The sequence below is a fragment of the Callospermophilus lateralis genome, chromosome 1 (assembly GCF_048772815.1).
Source record: "Callospermophilus lateralis isolate mCalLat2 chromosome 1, mCalLat2.hap1, whole genome shotgun sequence".
NCBI lineage: Eukaryota > Metazoa > Chordata > Mammalia > Rodentia > Sciuridae > Callospermophilus > Callospermophilus lateralis.
In genome coordinates this window covers 29,916,036-29,937,643 of record NC_135305.1, presented here as the reverse complement: position 1 = coordinate 29,937,643, position 21,608 = coordinate 29,916,036, and the positions used below count along the sequence as shown (strand labels likewise).

General features: G+C 33.4%; 1 protein-coding gene across 2 annotated transcripts in view; it reads left to right on the top strand.

The window, feature by feature from the left end:
- The window catches only part of Pex1 (peroxisomal biogenesis factor 1), a 48,882-nt gene that overhangs the window by 3,801 nt on the left and 23,473 nt on the right, over positions 1 to 21,608 (top strand). For both annotated transcript variants that reach the window (XM_076833690.1, XM_076833680.1), the window contains exons 2-11: positions 2,654 to 2,797; positions 6,077 to 6,160; positions 6,877 to 6,991; positions 7,089 to 7,858; positions 10,411 to 10,530; positions 14,571 to 14,694; positions 14,924 to 15,045; positions 15,854 to 15,936; positions 17,068 to 17,200; positions 20,511 to 20,607. In XM_076833690.1, the coding sequence (XP_076689805.1) occupies positions 7,097 to 7,858; positions 10,411 to 10,530; positions 14,571 to 14,694; positions 14,924 to 15,045; positions 15,854 to 15,936; positions 17,068 to 17,200; positions 20,511 to 20,607 (1,441 nt within the window). In that variant the 5' untranslated portion in view covers positions 2,654 to 2,797; positions 6,077 to 6,160; positions 6,877 to 6,991; positions 7,089 to 7,096. The remainder of the gene's footprint in view (positions 1 to 2,653; positions 2,798 to 6,076; positions 6,161 to 6,876; positions 6,992 to 7,088; positions 7,859 to 10,410; positions 10,531 to 14,570; positions 14,695 to 14,923; positions 15,046 to 15,853; positions 15,937 to 17,067; positions 17,201 to 20,510; positions 20,608 to 21,608) is intronic.

The following is a 21,608-nucleotide window of genomic DNA, read 5'->3' as shown; positions in this document are numbered from 1 at the left end:
TTTAGCTGGAGTAAGTGCCATTCTGTGAAAATTGTTAAAATAATGTCACAGCTAAGTGGTGTGTAATCTCCAGGAATACACAATTTTAATAACATGGCTAAAGTACATTATATTGCCTCAAAAGGTCCTTTGAAATTTGTCCTATTTAAAGAAATATAAGGTAGTAAAATTTAGTGTATGTGAATAAATTTTATAATTAGTATTTTAAGTTTAAGGAATTTATTTTGATAAAAATGAATTTAATAATACTGAAGATTCCTAAGATGATAAGTCTTGATGGCTATTAACCAAGTATTTACTTTTTATTAAAAATGATATATGTGGATCTGGGCTATAGTTCAGTGGCAGAACACTTGCCTAGCATGTGTGAGGCACTGGGTTCGATCCTTAGCACCACATAAAAATAAACAAATAAAGGCATTCTGTCCATCTTCAACTACAAAAAAAAAATTTTTTTTAACGATACCTGTATGATAATGCTCATGATGCAATGTTAGGTGCGGGAAAGAATATTAAATTTTGCTTATAATGCAGAACTGTGCAAAAAATTAACTTCACATAGAAAAAAATTAGTAAGAAATAGACATTGTTTACATGGTTGTCTTTTTCTGAGGGAAATATCAATAATTTCCTATTTTCTTTCCATGGTCATATATTTTCCTATAATGAGCATAAGTCTTTAATCATAAAAAACATTTGTTTTTAGTTCTTGGCCACAGACTGACATTTTATATAGTTGCTTTTTGTTTTTGTAATGATTTTGAGGTGGAACCCAAGGCCTCATATTTTCTAGGCAGGTGGTCTACCTCTGAGCTATATCACCATCCCTTTTTAAAAAATTAATTTATTTGTTCTCTTTAGATACACATGACAGTAGAGTGTATTTGACACATACATACATGGAGTATAACTTGTTGTAATTAGGATCCCATTCTAAACTGTTGTTCATGATGTGGAGTTTCACTGGTCATGTATTCATTTATGAACATAGGACCCATCCTTTTTTTTTTATTTTGAGACCCTGTTGCTCAATCTGGTCTTGAATTTGTCATTCTCTTGCCTTGGCCTTCTGAGTAGTTGGAATTACAGGCATGTACCATCATGCTCAGCTTAATTTCTATTTTAATGAGAATAAGTTTTGTATTTTGCTCTTTTCACATATATTTCCATAGTTCTGTGAAATTTAAAAGCTATTTAAGAAGCTGCATAACATAACATTTCTGGAAGGGCATATAAGAAGTTATTAACTGATTATCTCTGGGAAGAGGGACCTTCCCTCATGTTTATTCTTTTGTATTTTACCTTATGTATTTATTACTGATCAGTCAACCTATAAGAGATTGTATATTCCATCTAATTGGTGTTTCATAATTCTGAATTATATTGTTAACATTTTTAAAGATCATATGTGTTTAGAATAATTACCCTCATATGGAGTTGATCCATTCCAAGACCTTCATTCTATGAAGCCAAGGATAGTACTAAACCATGTATTTACCATTTTTCCTATAAATGTATACACAAATTTAATGCGTTTTCTATCATAAATAAGCACTTAACCATTCACTGAGGTGTGATTTGGGTGTGATAGCAAAACTAATAAGTTTCTATTTCCTTCTTCACAGTTCCATAAGTAGGTTTGTTTTTACTGTAGATCTTAGCAATTTCTGCACATGGATTTTTTCTTTCCTTATTGAGTTATGAATTTTCACCTTTTCACTTAAAGGAAACCCTTGAGTTCTCTCTGGCATACATATCTGAATTGCCAGCATTATTACTCCTGTGCTTTGGGACCATTGTTAATAAAATATAAGTTACTTAAACTCAGCACTGTAATACCAAGACATGCATTGTGACAGCTATTAAGTGAATAATAGGCAAGTAGCATATACAGCATGAATATACTGGGCAAAGGAATGATTCACTTCCCACACAAAACAGAACCAGACAGTGACTTCATCCTACTATCTTAGAACAGTGTACAATTGAATACTTCTGAATTGTGTATTTCTGGAATTTTCCATTTAATATTTTTGGGTCACAGTTGACTATGTGTAACAGAAACTGGAAATCAGAACTGCAGTTACATGGGGACTAGTGTACTTGTTGACTCATATTTTACTGAAGTAGTAGACTTTAGGTTATTTAATAGTTTTTCTATTGATACACATTTAAGACCATGCCAGGTTTTCACTATTGTAGAAAATAGTGCAGATATCCTCTAATGTGGTTTGTTTTTTCTTCTTAGTAACTTGAATACTCAAGTAGTTATATATGGCTCAAAGGCTATGTAAGTTCATTTGTCTACCTATGCCATTTTGGGGTTTTTCTGGGAATTGAACCCAGGGCCACATACCATACCACTGCTATATACCCCACCCATATTGCCATTTTGAATTCTGAAATGGTTGGATCAGTTTATAATGCTGTCATAGGAATATAGGGATATTGGTTTCATAAATAGCATCACTGGTATTGGGTGTTAGAAACGGTTATAGCTTTTTAAATGCTATATAATATAAATGTGGATAACCAAGGTATCAATTTCTAGAGATATTTTGTTTGGTGTGTGATTTGCAGTAATAATTTATATTAATTTAGAAAAACATTTAACTTTTAAAATTGTTCTCTCTCCCTTTCCTTGTACAAATAGAATCAAGCAATAGAAGTAGCCTGGGGTCATCAGCCTGCATTCTTGAGCTGGGTGGAAGGCAGGCATTTTAATGATCAAGGTGAAAATGTGGCTGAAATAAATAGACAAGTTGGTCAGAAACTTGGACTCTCAAATGGGGAACAGGTAAGCACAAAATGATGACAGTGACTTTCTTCTAATAATATAACGTGGAAATAGAATTAAAAGTTCAGATTTTTTTTTTAAAGGAAGTGAGATGACACCTGACTTACATGCTAATTTGTAACCCATCTAGGATATTCAAATACATTGTACTTTGTCTTTAAGTCATTATCTTCAGGTTAAATGTGTTTCCTACTCAACTTTTATTTTATTATTTTATTCATTTTCCAGGTTTCCAAATTTTGTTTTTATGAAATAATTTTTCCTTTATGAATGACTAGGTTTTACTATTATCACTTTCACTTCCTTTGTTTTCACACATATTTTCTAACCTTTTATGCTCTTACTATCTTGTCTTGCCTATGAGTTTAATGTGCTTAAATTGTAAGCCACGAAGCTTAAGCTCTCAGGTCTATTTTCATGTGATGCTGAGGATTGAACCCAGTGCCTTGTATATGCTAGGTGAGCTTTCTACCACTGAACCTTAACCCCAGTCCCCAATTTATTCTTTTTAACTATAGGAGTAATACATATATATTATAAATATTTTACAATTGAAAGTAAGAAATGATTTTTCCCTTTATCTAACTCTAGCCTCACAACAAACATTTATTATTTTTTGGAATCCCACTACACTATTAGGATCTAAAGAATGAGGTCATTCTTATTTTCTGCAGTTTTTACCCTACAAAATATATCACATAGGGCCTGGGGTTGTAGCTCAGTGGTAGAGCACTTTCCTAGCATGTGAGAGGCACTGGGTTCTATCCTCAGCACTACATAATAAATAAATAAATAAATAAATAAATAAATAAATAAATAAATGTAGTTTGTTCATCTACAACTAATAAAATATTTTAAAATGTGTGTGTATGTGTGTATGTATGTATGTGTATGTGTATATATATACACATACACATACATATGTGTACTTTGTCTTTAAGTCAAAGTATATATATTACACAACTTTCCATGAGCAGTCATCCCTCAGTATCTGAAGTAGATTCTTTGCAGGACCTCCATGGATACTGCAGTCTGCAGATACTTGAGTACCTTATACAGAATCATGTCATATCTACATGTATCCTATTTATATCCTGCTGTGTGCTTAAAGTCATGTCTAGATAACTGGTTATACCTAATACAATATGAATGTTATGTAAAGAGTTGTATTGTTCAGAGAATAATGTCAAGAAAAGGATATATTGTTCAGTACAAATATAGTTTGTTTTTTTTTTCTCCCTAAATGTTATCCATAGTTGGTTAAATCTGCAGTTGTGGAACCTACAGATACAGAAGGCCAATTGTATTATAAGTAATATGGATCAAATCTTCCTATGTATATATGATTCTCTGTGGTGGTAATACTACTAAGCCAATGTTTCCCAAATAATCATTGATAGGAGCTGGATGTGGTGGTGCATACCTGTAATCCCAGTGTCTCAGGAGGCTGAGGCAGGAGGATTTCCAGTTCAAAGCCAACCTCAGCAAAAAGTGAGGTGTTAAGCAAGTCATTGAGACCCTGTCTTTAATAAAAAATACAAAATAGGTTGGGGATGTCCCTGAGTTCAATTGCCAGTATTAAAAACAAAAACAAAAAATGGAATCATTGATAGGAGCAGAAAGAGGGCTGGCTAGCCCAGGGGTCCTTGGCTTCTTGTTGGTCAGGAGTTGCTTTGTGCTTCTTCAGAATCCTGTACATACAGGTTGGGTGTCCCTTATGCTTGGGCCAGATATATTTCATATTTTGCAGATTTTCAGATTTTGGAATATTTTCATAGACTTTTTACTTTTTACCCCATGGAGCATCCATGCTATTCCAAAAGTCTGAAATTTGAAATGCTCCAAAATTTGAAGCTTCTCTTCAGAAAGTTTTAAGATTTTTGGACTAGGGTACTCAGTTTATAGATGTGGTAATGAAAGATTTAAAATGTGAATTATAATGTGCAATGGAATGTACATTTAAAATTGTGATAGATGGGACTAAATTGCTTTCTATTACAAATTTCCCACAACATTACATGATGGTGCCACATCCTTTTAATGTTTTCTGAACACAGACTAATTTTATTTATACATGATTTCATAATGAGAATAGGTCACTAGACTTCAGCTGAACCTAAATTTTTGTGAGAATCTTAATGTTTTGGCTGTAAAAGACCTGAGAAATCACTAACTGTAGTACCTCGTTGTACAAACTTAGGAAAATGGAATATTTTGTTCAGGATTACATAGCAAGATACAGTTTAGCTTGATTTAAGTACATTACACTTTTCCTATGGGAAACATCAGCTTCCTAGTGCTAATTTAGATGTCTTAATTAGTACTTCAAACAGCGCTACTTGCTTTTAATTCCCATTTGCTTCTAAGTGACATTTGCCTGATTTTCTACAGATCCTCCTTTGTAGCACTGTCACTGAGACACTGTCTTCTAAAGTGTGGAAATAAGAAAGTAAACTTACTAGACCAGAGTCTTTAGCTTTTTGATAGGCAGAAGCTGCTTTGTGTTTCTTCCAGAATCATCCCCTTCAATGGAATGTAAGGGAAGTATGAGGCTAACTTGTCTAAGGGAGTATAGGATGAAGTACCTAGGGAAATTCTGTTCCAGTTCACAAAAGCAGAGAGGAAGAGCTGTTTATCTAGAATGTTTAATACTCAATGGCTTTGGATTTTATTCCCTTAATCCCCAGAAATGCCCATAGAAGGGGGAAAAAAGTAAGATGGTAGATTCTAGCTTATTGAGACATATTAGCATTTCATATATTCATAGACTTGAATGATGGGTATTCATCTTATTTTACTTCCAGCTATGAAGGATTATGCTTCTTAATAATTGTCTCTGATCTCTATTTCAGTGTTTTTCATTTTTCTAGAAACAGCATGGCTTAAAGTGAGTTATAAAACCAACAATAGCAAAACTTATAGAAACAAAAGTATTATATTAGCTTAAGTCATGATTTGACAGCATTCTTATTTTTTCTTTTTTAACATATGTTTTTCTTTTAATTATTCTTATTTATTTTTAAAAAGTATTTTGTGTTTGTATGTATTTTCCTTTGTTCTATAATTAGTTGTGAAACAACTGAGTACATCAAGGCCTAACTAAAAATAAGTACTTAATAAATATTTGTCACATGAATGATTATAGATAAACACACACACACACACACACACACACACACACACACACACACACATGCCCCTTACCTAAAGAAAGAACTTATTTTCTAGGAATACAGGAAAGTTTTTTTAAAGTAGCTTTAAATTTTTTATTTTTTCCAGGTGTTTCTCAAGCCATGTTCTCATGTGGTGTCTTGTCAACAAGTGGAGGTGGAACCCCTTTCAGCAGATGATTGGGAGATACTGGTAAAGAAAAAATAAGGGGCTGGAGATATAGCTCAGTGGTAGAGAGCTTGCTGAGTATGTGGGAGGCTCTGAGTTCAATCATCAGTACCAGGGAAAAAAGGTATTTACAGCTGGGCAGAGTGGCACATGCCTGTAATCCCAGTGACTTTGGAGGCTGCAGCAGGAGGATCACAAGTTGGAGGCCAGCCTCAGCAACTTAGTAAGATCCTGTCTTAAAAAATAAAAGGGCTGGGGATGTGGTTCAAAAGTAGAATATCCCTGGTTCAATCTTCAGTTCCACAAGAAAGAAAGAAAGGAAGGAATGGAAATATCTCATTTTAAGGCTAAACTACTCAAAATATCAGTGTCTTTAGAATTTCTCTGAGCCTCATTCTGAGGGGATGTGGTTATAAGAATGAGTTGATAACAGATATTTAAGAGAAGGACTATAGATTAAAAATTATACTGTATTCATGATTTATACTCAATGAGTAGATTTTTAATTGCTCTTCCCACATTAAAAAAAAAAGAAAGAAAGAAAAATGGGTAACTGTGAGATGATGGATATGTTAATTTGCTTCACTGTAGTATGTTCTTGTTATCTATACGTATAATATCATGATATATAGATATACTCAACGTTTATTAAAATAAAAAAGAATGAATTGAGATTTCCTTACTAGACATGGAATAGACAAAATGTAAAGTGAATTAATTATCATTTGTCTTGGTTCCAGGAGCTGCATGCTGCTTCCCTGGAACAGCATCTTCTAGATCAGATTCGGATAGTTTTTCCAAAAGCTATTTTTCCTGTTTGGGTGGATCAACAAACTTACATATTTATCCAGATTGGTAGGTGCTGTTATAGTATTTGCCATTGTACTCTAAACGTAGCACTGAGTCCAAAGCAGAAATGAATATCCACTAATGAGCTCTGTTTTCTACATAGTTGCACTAATGCCACCTGCCACTTATGGAAGGCTGGAAACTAATACCAAACTCCTTATTCAGCCCAAAACACGCCAAGCCAAAGAGAATACATTTTCAAAAACAGATGACATAAGTGGAAAATTTTATTTTTATGGAGGAGATGGACAAAAAGGAATAACAGAAGAATTTCAAACCAAGCAACTTCAGTCAAATACTTTGGGAGTCATTGGGACTAATGAAACAGACTCAGAGGTTTCAGTTGATTCATCATCAATACCAAGCTTATGGACTATGATAGGTAACATTTTCTCTTTTGGATCTGAGAAGAAACAAGAAACATCCTGGGGTGCAGCTGAAATCACTGCATTCAAAAATATGCAGTCAAAGGTTGTTCCACTAGACAATATTTTCAGAGTATGCAAATCTCAGCCTCCCAGTATACACAGGACGTCAGCAACTTCCGTGTTTCACAAACACTGTGCCATTCATGTATTTCCATGGGACCAAGAATATTTTGATATGGAGCCCAGCTTTACTGTGACCTATGGAAAACTAGTTAAACTACTTTCTCCAAAGCAACAACAAAGTAAAACAAAACAGAATATCCTGTCACCTGAAAAAGAGAAACAGATATCAGAGCTACTAGATCAAAAACAGATTAGCACAGATCATGGTCAAGAAGCTGATAAGACTTGTGTGCTAAAGGTAGTCTGGAATGGACTGGAGGAATTGAAGAATACCATAAGATACACCAAAAATGTAGAATTTCTTCATCTTGGGAAAGTCTGGGTTAGTATGAATTTTATAGTTTAGGGAATAACTTAAGATGCTTAAACTTCCCCTAATTTTGAATTAGAATAATATTTTATTCATAAATTAAAAACCAATAAGGAATACAGTATCTAAAATTACTGAGGTGACATATTTCTGCTTGCACTAAAAGTTCTTATTTGGGTAAAGATTGTACATTTCCCAGACAAGTAGACTTGGATAGGTATAGTCCCAGAAAGGTCAAAATTATTTGCCTGGGGTTGCATAGTTTGTAAGGGAAAGAACTAGGATTCAAGTCCAGACAGATTGACTCTTAGGTTCATACTTAACATGGAGTGCCCTACAATGCCTTACATCTTTAATACATGTAGAGGATTTGTTCCAAGTTCTTGAAAGCAAAAAAAGGACTTTTTATATATTGTGAAGATGCCTAGTGTAGGGAGAGAACCAGGACATGAGACAGACTTGCTGCCCAGGATGGTACCTAGCTTGGGACATCCGAAAGCTGCTTACCCTGCTTGGTATTTCCTCTTTGACTTATGTAAAGCAGAGAGAGGAAATTTATGTGACATGAGTCACCAGTCTCATTTTTTTGAATCACTGAGAAGGGAGGCTTCATAGTGATTAGATGGAGGAAACTGTTAGCAAGGGGAATAAAAATCGAGGGGGATCGTTGTCGTCTTTGTAGATTTCTTTTACTCATGGTTTTACCTGTTTTTTTAAGTTACCTTATGCAAGTAACTTAAAAATTTTTAATCTGTTGGTTTTAATTTATTTGACCCCAAACTGTTACTTCTGTTAGCTTTAAAATATTGGTTTACAAGATTCCACTGCATCTTCAAACTCACATTCTCTGACACTGAAGTTGTGATTTAGTTGTTTTTGCCATTAGATAGGAATCTCCTTTTAGTTCCTTGAAATCATGGTGAAAAGAGGGTGAAAAAGTACCAATGGCAAATATCTGGGGACCACATAAGAAAGCAATAAGGAGTCTGTACTTCCTGCTCATCATGAAGAAGAATGATGGGCAAAGAATGAGAAGTGATAGTAATTGCTATTAGGTATTCAAACAGGCTTTACTTGAGAGGTCAAAATTGATAACTTGGAAATACAACTAAAACATTAGTGTTGATTTGAGCCTTTATACCCTGTGCAGTGTTTTGTTTTTAAAAACAGGAAACTTAGTTAAATTTGTCTTTCTAAAATTAATTAATTTTTTGGGCTGGGGATGTGGCTTAAGCGGTAGTGCGCTCGCCTGGCATGTGTGAGGCCCGGCTTCGATCCTCAGCACCACATACAAACAAAGATGTTGTGTCTGCTGAAAACTAAAAAATAAATGTTAAAATTCTCTCTCTCTCTCTCTCTCTAAAAAAAATAAATAAAAAATAAAATTAGTTAATTTTTAACTGATACATGAAATTGTACATATTAGTGAGGTACCATGTAATGTTTTCATATATGTATACACTGTGTAATGTTTAAAATGTATTAGTCGTTAAGTGATAATATGCACCTTGAGTTTTTATGTTTTTGTCTACCATTAATATGTCCGTACTTGCTATTTTAGAAATTTACACATTTAGTAAAGTGAGATTAAAGTCTTTATGTCTTTCAGTGCTTACTGGTTTTAGGGAGATGAGAAAGAAATTTAATATCTTTATTGAGATAAAATTTAAAGTGTACAATTCACTTGTTTTAGTATAACAGCTGTGCAACCATCATCTCAGTCTAATTTTAGAATATTTCATCAATGGGAATGAGAAATTTTACTCTTTGCCTTTTAGATTAAGTTTCTGTCTGAATTTAATTATATGGCAGATTGTAATTACCTTTGTCCACTTCATCTTTTTTATTGTTTCTTAACTTTCTCAGAAAAAGACTGCTCAAAGATTGCCAGTAACATTTAATTTTAATATAGTTGTATCATGGTCTAAAATATTTTTATTGTGGATAAAGTCAGATAACGTTCATTTAAAGCTCTTAACTCTGAAGATTATATCAACAACAACAAAGAAAATTGGGTTAAGTTAAAATGTGTATGTTATAACAATACCTGTACTTCCATCTGATTGTATTATTGCTATTGTCGGAATGTTTGTGTTTCCCTGAAATACATATGTTGAAATCTATGCCCCAGCTGATAGTATTAGGAGGTGAAACCTTTGTGCAGTGATTAGACCATGAGGATGAGGCCCTTGTGAATAGGATTGGTGCCTTTATAGAAGAGACCATGGGAGCTTATTTACCCCTTCTGCCATGTGGAGCATAGCAAGAAGGGTATTCTCACATGAAGGACTATGAAGAGAACCCTCACCAGACACCAGATCTGCCTGTGCCTTGATCTTAGACTTCCCAGCCTCCAGAATTGTGAGAAATGACTTTCTGTTATTTATAAGCCATACAGGTTACGGTATTTGTTACAGAAGCTCAAATTAAGATGACTGTTTGTCATTGTGATAGCTTCTATAAGTCACCTGAATTCATAGACGCTAATATCAGTATTTATGCTATGAGATTTGTTTTATTAAGCTTTGAACATAATTGTATTTTTGTTTGTTTTTAAATTTCAGATTCCTGATGACTTGAGAAAGAGACTAAATATAGAAATGCATGCAGTAGTCAAAATAACTCCAGTGGAAATTACCCCTAAAATTCCAAGATCTCTAAAATTACAACCTAGAGAAAACTTAGTGAGTTCAAATATATATGTTATATCAAAATATTTATTTATATGAGTTATGAAGTTTCTTGTTAAGTAATGTGTGCTTCTTTTTGCTAGAAGGACAAGTCTTCTTTTTTATTATGTTAAAAATGTGTAATATTAAACATGCCATTTTTTTTTTGACTTAACACATTTTTATTATGTTTTGTGCAAACATAAAACTGGGTATAACTCCTTATAAGTATCAAGCAGTTACAAAGTCATACTCACTTAAGTGGATAGAAACAAAACTCAAAAAGCAGTAAAATTCATTAATTTAAAATAACAAATAATATTGTTTGGCAGAAGCTAAATTGCTATTCCCACTGTGGATAGGGTGCTGAAGGCTGCAACCCAGTTTCTTTGCTTAAACATGCCATTTTTAACCATTTTTTAAGTGCACAATTCAGTGGCATTAACTATGTTCATAATATTGTGCTACCACAAATAGAAACTTTGCATTCTTTAAGCAAGGACTCCTCAATCCCTGCCCCACCCATTCCCTGGTAACCTCTAATCTGTGTTATATCTCTATGAATTTGCTTATTCTGGATATTGCATATGAGTGGAATCATATAATATTTGTTATGTATATCTGACTTATTTTACTTATAGTCTTTTTCAAAGTCTCGCCATATTATGGCAGGTGTTTATACATGTATATATAAACACACGTGTATGTTTATATACATTCATTATTTATATATACATACATACATACACATACAAATGTTTCTGTGTGTGTGTGTGTGTGTGTGTAAAACTTTTTTAACCGGGCTGGGGATGTGGCTCAAGCGGTAGCGTGCTCGCCTGGCATGTGTGCAGCTCGGGTTCGATCCTCAGCACCACATACAAAACAAAGATGTTGTGTCTGCCGAAAACTAAAAAATAAATGTTAAAAATTCTCTCTCTCTCTCTCTCTCTCTCTTAAAAAAAACAAACAAAAAACCTTTTTTAACCATTCATCTGTTGATAGACACTTGGGTTATTTCCACATTTTACAGGTTATTTTGTCTTTTAAAAGATGAATATTTGGGCTGGGGATGTGGCTCAAGCGGTAGCGCGCTCGCCTGGCATGCGTGCGGCCCGGGTTCGATCCTTAGCACCACGTACAAACAAAGATGTTGTGTCCGCCGAAAACTAAAAAATAAATATTTAAAAAAAAAAAAAGATGAATATTTTGGGGCCTGGGGTCATGGCTCAGTGGTAGAACACTAGCCTGGCACACGTGGGGCACTGGGTTGGATCCTCAGCACCACATAAAAATAAATAAATAAAATAAAGTTATTTCGTAGTATCCAGCTACAACTAAACATATATATATAAAAATAATTTTTTTTAAGATTGTTATTTTTGCCAGGCATGGTGGCACATGGCTGTAATACCAGCTACTCAGGAAACTGGGACAGGATGATGCCAACTTGCGCAACTTAGAATCTGTCTCCAAAAAAAAGGCTGGAATATGGCTCAGTGGTAGAGCCACTTGCTTAGCAAGTTTGAGGCCCTGGGTCAGTCTCCAGTATTATCAAAAAAAAAAAAAAGAAAAAGAAAAAAAAAGATTTTTGCCACTTTTATATAAGTTTTAAAATTTCTGTCTGTCATTTTAATATTTGTGTTACAGCCTAAAAGAGGGCTATCCTGTTTTACTTTTCTAATCATTTAATTCTTTGGAAACTGATATGGTTAGGAAATGAAATATTAAACTTAATTTTGAAACCTTTTTAATAATGTCATATGTACCAGTTTGGGTTACTAGTCCTCAAATTACTATTAATATAGGAAAACTCTTATTACATTATATGCTTAAGAAATTTCAAACATAATTTGAACTTTTTCTGATAATTGAGATGACACTTTGATTTCTCAGGATTGTGATAGTTGTTATGCTGTGGAAGAACCAATTTAACAACTTTCTAGTTGATGAAACACCAGATAAGCTAATTTATATTATCTGACTAAAGAAGAGGAAAACACATAAAATAAATATTATTTTCTTAGCAGTATGTAATTGACCATTTAACCCATTGACTATACCACGCACAGGGTTTTATTTTAACTTTTTGGTTAATGATCTTGGTATTTTTCAAATACTAGATCCCATATGTTAAAAAAAGAACGAAAGAAAAAAGAAATAGGGGCTGGGGTTGTAGATCAATGGTAGAGTGCTTGCCTAGCATGTGTGAGGAACTGGGTTCAATTCTCAGCACTGAATATAAATAAATAAAATAAAGGTCCATCGACAACTAAAAAATTTTTTTTTAAATATTTATTGATCATTAGATTTTTTTTGTCTTAGTAATGGGGTATTATTACAAAATTCCTTCCCTATTCTTAATTGCATATTTTAGTGGAAGCTTTGATCTTTGGCAGGTCTCTCTGGGTTATGATTATGTCATTTTTAATATGAAGTTATTCTGAAGGAACTATGGGTTGCTTTCTAGTCCCCCAATTTTTAATTTCAGATAGTTCTCAATTTAATTTATGACTTTGTTTAGGTATTTAATAACATTGTCCAATAATATCCAAAGAAGTAACTATTTTTGTGATTGATTGATTTATGCAGTACTGGGGATTGAACACAGAGGTGCTCTACCATTGAGTTGCATCCCCAGCCCTTTTTTAAATTTTTTATTTTGAGACAGAGTCTCACTAAATTGCCAGGGTTGGCCTCAAACTTTTGATTCTCCTGCCTCAACCTCCTGAATTGCTGGGATTATAGATGTGTGCCACTGTGTCCAGCTATTACTATCATTTTAAAAAATATATATATATTTTTGGTTTATATGGACACAATACCTTTATTTTATTTTTATGTGGTGCTGAGGATCAAATCCAGTGCCTCACACATGCTAGGCAAGCACTCTACCACTGAGTTACTGGGGTTCCAGGCCTGTGATCATGTTCTTAACTAAACTTCATCAGCAGATCTAAGCTTGACTATGTATGAAATGGATCAGAAATAGTTTGAGAAATGGTAGAATAGAGGTCTGTTTTCCTAGGCAAATATTAATATCTTTTCTAAATGAATTTTTATTAATTCTGATTTTTAATTTGGAATAGATTTAAAAGCTTAATTTAAAAACTTAAAAATAAGTCATGTTTTTCTTAGAATTTCTTTCTACCTTTGAATGATTTATTAATACTCCAGTTTTTTAGTATATCTGGGCTGTGGGCAGCTTAAAAAAGAAAATAAATAATGACTTAAGCATAGAAGGGCTTTCTCTTTCTCTTGTACATGGGAGTTTGAAGGACTTCCTTGGTGATTAAACCATGCCATTGACAATCTAGACTCCATTGGTCTTTCTCTTCTCCATCCTCAGCTTTGACTCTTCTCCTCTTAGATGTAAAAAGTTTGCCATGCGGGGGCTGGGATTGTGGCTCAGTGGTAGAGTGCTCGCCTAGCACGGGCGGGACCCAGGTTCCATCCTCAGCACCACATAACAATAAAGGCATCGTGTTGTGTCCATCTACACCTAAAAAATAAATATTAAAAAAAAAAGTTTGCCATGCTATTGTCTGCACAGCATCGGCATAAGACATAAGGTCTGCATTCCACTAAGCAAAAAAAAAAAAAAAAAAAGGCAAAAACCTCTGCACAGTTTCTTAACTTTGATTAGGAAAAAAAGCCCTTTCTGATAGCTAATTGCACACCATTGACCAGAGTGAAGTCACAAATCCAGCTCCAAGCTGAAAATGGAGGATTTTGCTTTCCTGTCTTAATAGGAGAGGGAGGCGAGGGAAAATAGGATTAGAATGCTGTGGTTATTAAGCAAGTCAAATTATGTTTTTTGTTTCTCTGAATGTGGAAAAAGGAGTGTTTTCAATTTTGCCACTTAACACAATGTTCCTTCATGCTGCCCTATACTCAGCATACTAACTATAATGACAAATCTCAAATCTATGTTTGTAAAATATGAACATCCTGTATTGGTTTTGTTTATTTAAGGTTTGCATTTTATGAGGAAGATGTTAAAATAAGGGTGTTAATATTAGGATGATTAATTGCTATTCTTCCCTTTTCTTTGGTAGCCTAAAGATATAAGTGAAGAAGATGTAAAAGCTATGTTCTATTCATGGCTACAGCAGTCTGCTACCACCTTGCTTCCTCTGATAATATCAGAGGAAGAATTTATTAAGCTGGAAATGAAAGATGGTAGGTAAATTTGCTTTTTGGACATTCTTTTTCTACTGAGGCAGTCATATAGAATTTTTAATTATTTTTCCAACTTGAGTTACATGTGACCAGTGAAACAATTATGATATTAAACAGATTTTTATGTATTAAAGATTTGATTTAAAAATATTGTTGATATTTAAAAACTTAAATTAATTCATCTCAATTTCAGTACCAACTCCCAATTTATTACTTCTTTTATCAATAGGGTTGAAAGAGTTCTCTCTGAGTATAATTCATTGTTGGGGAAAAGAAAGAGAAAAAGAAAAAGAAAAAGAAAAAAATATTTTTCTGTTGAGTACTAATCTGCTACAGAAGACCACAATACAAGTAATTATATACTGTTGAATATTTCATAAAGCAATATTTGTAATATGTAATTTATTGATAATAAAGTATGAATTTCCTTGCAATCTAAATTGTATTTGAAACCCAAATGATAAGATTAAGGAATAACTTGATTTAAAATATTTTGTATAATTGCTATAAGTTATTGATATAAATTATTGACTTTTCCTAAATTTAAAAATCAATGTGTCAGCACAGTTAAGTTTCAGGAATAGAGTTGATTGTGTTAACTGGCAAGTGAATCATGATTTAAAATTCTCCTGTTCATATTTTTACATGCAATTTTGTTGTATTATTTTGACAGTTCTAATTTACAACTCTTCACAATTAATATGAGATCAATTTTCTTCCAGAAGTATTTTAAGAGCAGGCACTTTAGAATGTGTTTTAGATAGAATATTTGCTCTTCTGATAGAATTGAAGTTGTGCTAGTTGTTTAGAATCTCAGTGGTTTATAACTAGACTTTTTTGATTTTGAAATATAATTCAGAGAAGATACAAATGTAACAATTGTGAAAAGAATAAATGCTGCACAAATCAAAATTGCAGGTAAAGACATTTGTAAAATATTAAGGCAATAATATTCTTTCTGCTCATTAACCATAAATATTTATCTTCCCTGGGTGAGAAAAGTGTTATTATAGGCATGTTTTAGGTAATGATATTGCATGCACAATTTATCTATTCTCTCTGGTGTAACAGAATCAGCAGTTCAGTTTTCTGGGACCCAAGAAAACAGGCAAAAGACATAACTTTGAAATGTAAAACTAATTTTTCCTTGCTACTATAGGTCCTTCTAGATCCTATGGTAAAAGAAGAAAACAGTGAGGAAATTGACTTTATTCTTCCTTTTTTAAAGCTGAACTCTTTGGGGTAAGAAGTTATGGCCAAACTAGCATGTTTGGAGACATGTTTTGATATTATCTCTGGCAGGGTTTCTTTGTGTAAACACTAATGCCAGCAAATGACTTTACTTATATGTTAGTAGATATTTTTTTCCAGGATTGTCTCTGTCTTCACAGATAGAATAGAAATTTCCCATGTCTTCTTAGATAGAAGTTTGAAGCTTTTTAAAAATTTTACTTCAAGAATTGGTTTATGAAAAAAAAAAATTGATTTGTGAGAAGCAACTAGATATCATATGGATCATATGTGCTTAAATAAAACAATAATTCTTACAGCAAATAAATGCATTTTGAAAGTTAAATCTAAAAACATTAGTTGAATGTTTTAAAATATTTCAAATTAAGTTATTCCTTCACTCTCTTATTGTAATAATTGGGGTTATTTGTGTTTTCTCAATTTTTCAGACAAAAAAAACCAACTTCCTCTTAATTTATTTCTTACATAATATATGAAAATCTCATATAAATATTACCCCTTAGAATTCTTTAGAAGCTTTTAGTAGATGTAGTAGTGATGTAGTTTTCTATATAGTTTATAAATGTTTTAGTAAAAGAATTAAACCATAAAGTAAAAATGTTTAAGTACAATATAGTATGCATTATTATAAAGAAAAATATCTTCAGATTCTAAGTATTTACATTTCGATCATTATAAGTGAAATTGTCATAGAAGTCAAGAAGTAAGTTCATGTTTATATAATCTACAAGTTGAAACAGGATTTCAGAGTTATTATATAAGAGGAAATAAGTCTTCAGTTATCTTAAGCACTTCAGAAGCACCCACTTACTATATTGATTACCAAATTAAAAATTTTTTAAGGGTTAGAGAATGTTTATGTATGCCAAGACAGATCCTTTAATCCTGTTAGGGCAATACTGTTTGTTACTGCACGTTTTAAAGTAATAAAACTAATTTTAAAAGCTGTGAATCAGATGTAGCATTATAATCAGTATACCTTCTCTTAAGTAAATGAGAATTTCCAAGATTTTATTTAGTCTTTTAAAATTCATTAATGACACCAGGAAGGGAAGTTTTAACATTTTTTTATTGACGGATTTTATCTTGCCTTCAGTCTTATCACGTAACAATATTTTGCAGAGGAGTGAATTCCTTAGGCATATCCTCCATGGAGCACATCACTCATAGCCTGCTGGGACGCCCATTTTCTCGGCAGTTGATGTCCCTTGTTGCAGGACTTAGGAATGGAGCCCTTTTACTCACTGGAGGAAAGGTATATCGGTAAAATGTGCTCTTTTTTACTAATAACTTCTGATTACTCTCTGTTATTCATTGACCATCTGTTATACAGGGTAAAAAAATTTTTGTATACCTGTTATTAGGTAATGATGATGAATAAGAGTGATGTTCTCCTTACCCTTTTTTTAGTCAATTGATATGATTATATGAATTTTCCTTTTTAGACTATTGATGGAGTTGATTTGATTTTTTTCTTTCTTTTTTTTTTTTTGATGGTGGTGCTGGGGATTCAATGCAGGGCCTTGTGCATGCAAGGCAAGCACTCTACCAATTGAGCTATATCCTCAGCCCCAACCTGATTGATTTTTTAATGTTGTACCAGCCTTGCATGCCTATAATAAGTCTCACCTGATTGTGGTATATCATTATGCATTGCTGAGTTCTACTTGCTGGGGTTCTGTTGAGTTTGGGGGGCGGGTTTTTGGTTTTTATTTGATTTGATTTGGTACTGGGGATTGAACCCAGGGGCACTTTATCACTAAGCTACTTCCTAACCCCTTTTAATTTTTTATTTGAAGACATCATCTTGCTACATTGCTGAGGCTGGCCTCTAACTTGTGATCCTATTGCCTCAACCTCCCAGGTCACTGGGATTATACTCAAGTGCCACTGTGCTTGGCTCTATTGAGATTTTTTTTTTTTTTGCATCTAAGTTTATAAGAAAAATTAGTGTATAGTTTTCTGTTTTTGAACTGTCTTTGTTTGGTTTTACTATCAGGGTAATACTGACCTCATATAAAATGAGTTAGGAAGTGATCCCTTATTGTCTTTTTTTTTTTTTGGTGGATATACAGGAGATGGAAATAAGGGACACTCCATCACTGAGCCCCAGCCCCAGCCCTATTTTGTATTTTATTTAGAGACAGGCTCTCACTGAATTGCTTAGGGTCTTACCAAGTTGCTGAGGCTGGCTTTGAACTCTGAATCCTCCTGCCTTAACCTCCTGAGCCACAGCGCCCAGCTCCTTTGTCATCTTTTTGGTTCATTCTTCTTTAAATGTTTCATAAAATCTCCAGTGAAACCATCGGGGCCTAGACATTCTTTATCATTAGTTTTTTATTACAAATTCATTTTTCTTAATGGTTTTAGGACTTTCAGGTAATCTCTTTTATCTTGGCTAACAAATACTTGGTGATTTTAAGAATTTGGTCCATTTCTTGTATAGTGTCAAATCTGTAAGCGTAAAATTGTCTTCTCTTATTATGTTTGAATCCCTGCAGCATCTGTTTTGATATGCTGTTGCCTAATAGTGGTGATTTGTGTCTTTTTTGTTGTTGTTGTAGTTTCTTATGCTGCTTGAGATTGAACCTAGGGCCCAAAGGGCAGATGCTAGGCAAGTTCTTTACCACTGAGCTATCCAAGTCCATATTTTATTTAATCTTTGACAGACTTTCTTGAGGTTCCTGGTCTTTCTAAGGAGTTTACTGTCTTATTCTCCCACTGAGTTGTACCTCTTTACTGTCTTATTCTTCACCAGTGCCATATTTTTTTTTTTTTCTTTTTTAGGGTAACTCAAATTTCTCTATTTCAGAACTCGCAGTAAAGCAACAAATGTGGTACTGGCTAAAGATAGATACATAAATCAATATAATAAAATAGAAAGTCTATATAAAACTGCATATTTATAACCAATGCCATATTGATGGCAAGGGTACACTCTGTGCATTTTTAATTTTAAAAAATTGTGGGGGGGTAGATATTGAGGATTGAGCCAGGATTGCTGAACCACTGAGCCACATTCCCAGCCCTTTCTATTTTTTTAGTTTGAGACAGGATCTCACTAAATTGCTTAGGGCTTTACTAAGTTGCTGAGGCTGATCTCAAACTTTCAGTCCTATTGCAGGGCTGTTGGAATTAGGCAAATGACAATGATGAGAAATAATAGTAAATTGAGGGAAGAAACTGATAATAAAGGAACTATAGATACCTATTAGACTCAGCCTTGTTAGGGGACACTATTGCATTGTTCAGCAAAATTTAAGATTTGTTTACCTTTTGATAGCATAATTCCTCTTCTGTTAACTTATTCGAAGGATATAGGTATAATCTGTCAAATCAACTTACATGGGATACTTATTTTAACTTTATGATAGTTAAAATTGGAATCAGCGTAAATGTGTACTAGAAGGAACTTGTTAAACATAGTTCAGTATATCCCTTTTTAAACATAGTATGGTTTTGTATGTGCACAGGGTTGTGTACCAAGGAGCCAGTACAGCTCTATATTTGTTGATGTGGAAAGTGGACAATTATATATTGTTAAGAAAAAAAATCAACAGATTTCACCATTATGTACAACTATAATGCACCAATAAAAAATAGGGAAAAAAGTGAAGAAAACCTAACTTTCAAAAATCAGATTGTTAGGGGCTGGGAATGTAGCTCAGTTGGTAGAGTGCTTGCCTCGCAGGCACAAGGCCCTGGGTTCAACCCCTGAACTACCAAAAAAAATCATATTATTAAAAAATATTTCATGAATATTTAGTGCCATTTTTATAAATTTTCATAAAATACAGAATGTCTGGAAGTAGGATAAATATCAAAAGAATTGATGACGGTTACTTCTATAGAGTGAGATGATTACAGATTTTTTAACTTTTCTTCAATAATCCAAGTATAATTATTTTGCTTTTTATATTATTTTATGAAGAAGAAAAACTAAATATTTTACCTGAAATAAAAAACACATAGTACAGAGCCAATGCATGTAAAAGTAAACAGTAATAGACTGAAGGTTGCACTGTGTGCTAATGGTAGTCACAAGTAATCATGAATCATTAAGAATGTGTTAATTAAAATTAGTTAGGGTTGTGGCTCAGTGATAGAGTGCTTGCCTAGCATGTGTGAGGCCCTTGGTTCAATTCTTAACACCACATAAAAATAAATAAAATAAAGGTAATCTACAACTAAAAAAAAAATTAAATTAGTTAATGTTAAGATAATAGAAAAATGAATAATAATTTAATTAATGTATATATTATTCCCTTCTATTAGTAATAAAGCATTAGCTGTTTTTAAAGATTTTGATTTAAATATTAGTGGTTATTTTAACTAACAAGTTGTAAAAAATCAGGTGTTCATTCTCTGTGCACTATAATGAACCTAATTTATATTGAACTGCTAGCACCTTAGCAGCTTAAAGAGCGAGCTAGTAGCACCAGAGTCCCACACTACAGCTACCACTTATTGATTGATAAGGCTGAATTTTGGTGGTTGCTACAATGACAGAATCTGTTTCTGTGATTAAATGTATTGTGAGTTCTGATGAAGCAATTATTTTCTAGGGAAGTGGAAAATCAACTTTAGCCAAAGCAATCTGTAAAGAAGCATTTGACATATTGGATGCCTATGTGGAGATAGTTGACTGTAAAACTTTACGAGGTATGGATGTAGTAATATTCTATGTAAGTTCCATGTTTAATAGGAATATTATTGTTAATCTAATAAATAGAGATATTGCCTAATCTTTAACTTTTATGCTTATCATTTAGTCACTGAAAGTCCTTACAAATTTTAAGTCTGGCCTTTTAATTAATTAATTAATTTGTTTCTTTGTTTATTTTTTGGTACCAAGGATTGATCTCAGGAGCACGTGGCCACTGAGTCACATCCCCAGCCCTATTTTATATTTTATTTAGAGACAGGGTCTCACTGAGTTGCTTAGTGCCTTGCTTTGGCTGAGGCTGGCTTTGAACTCGCAATCCTCCTGCCTCAGCCTCCAAAGCCACTGGGATTACAGGCTAGTGCCTGGCTCAAGTCTGGCCTTTTTTTTTTTTTTTTTTTCCAGCCAAAACCCTTTTAGACTGTATTTCTGGAAATTCCAACTTACACCACTTTATACATTCTGGATATACACAATCTTTGAATTATTATGGGGATGGGTAAGTGGGTCCCTGTGGATAGCAATGAAGAGAATTACAATTTAACATATGACACCTTTGTTCTTTTTTTCTTTTTATTTTGATACCAGGGATTAAACTAAGGGATACTCAACCACTGAGCCACATCCCCAACCCTATTTTGTATTTTATTTAGAGACAGGGTCTCACTGAGTTGCTTAGTGCCTCACTTTTGTTGAGGCTGGCTTTGAATTTGCAATCCTCCTGCCTCAGCTTCTTGAGCTGCTGGGAGTATAGGCATGCACACCACCTTGCCCAGTGACACTTTTGTTCTTTTAAAGTCATTTTCTCATAACCCACTTGAATCTAATGTATGAAATATGATATGTCAAGAGCTTTGTAATGTTTTGAACAATAAATAAATAAATAAATAAAGTCATTTTCAAAGGGAAAAAAAGGGGAGAAATGAATTATAGTAGATGGGGTAGAGAGAGAAGATGGGAGGGGAGGGGAGGGGAGGGGGGATAGTAGAGGATAGGAAAG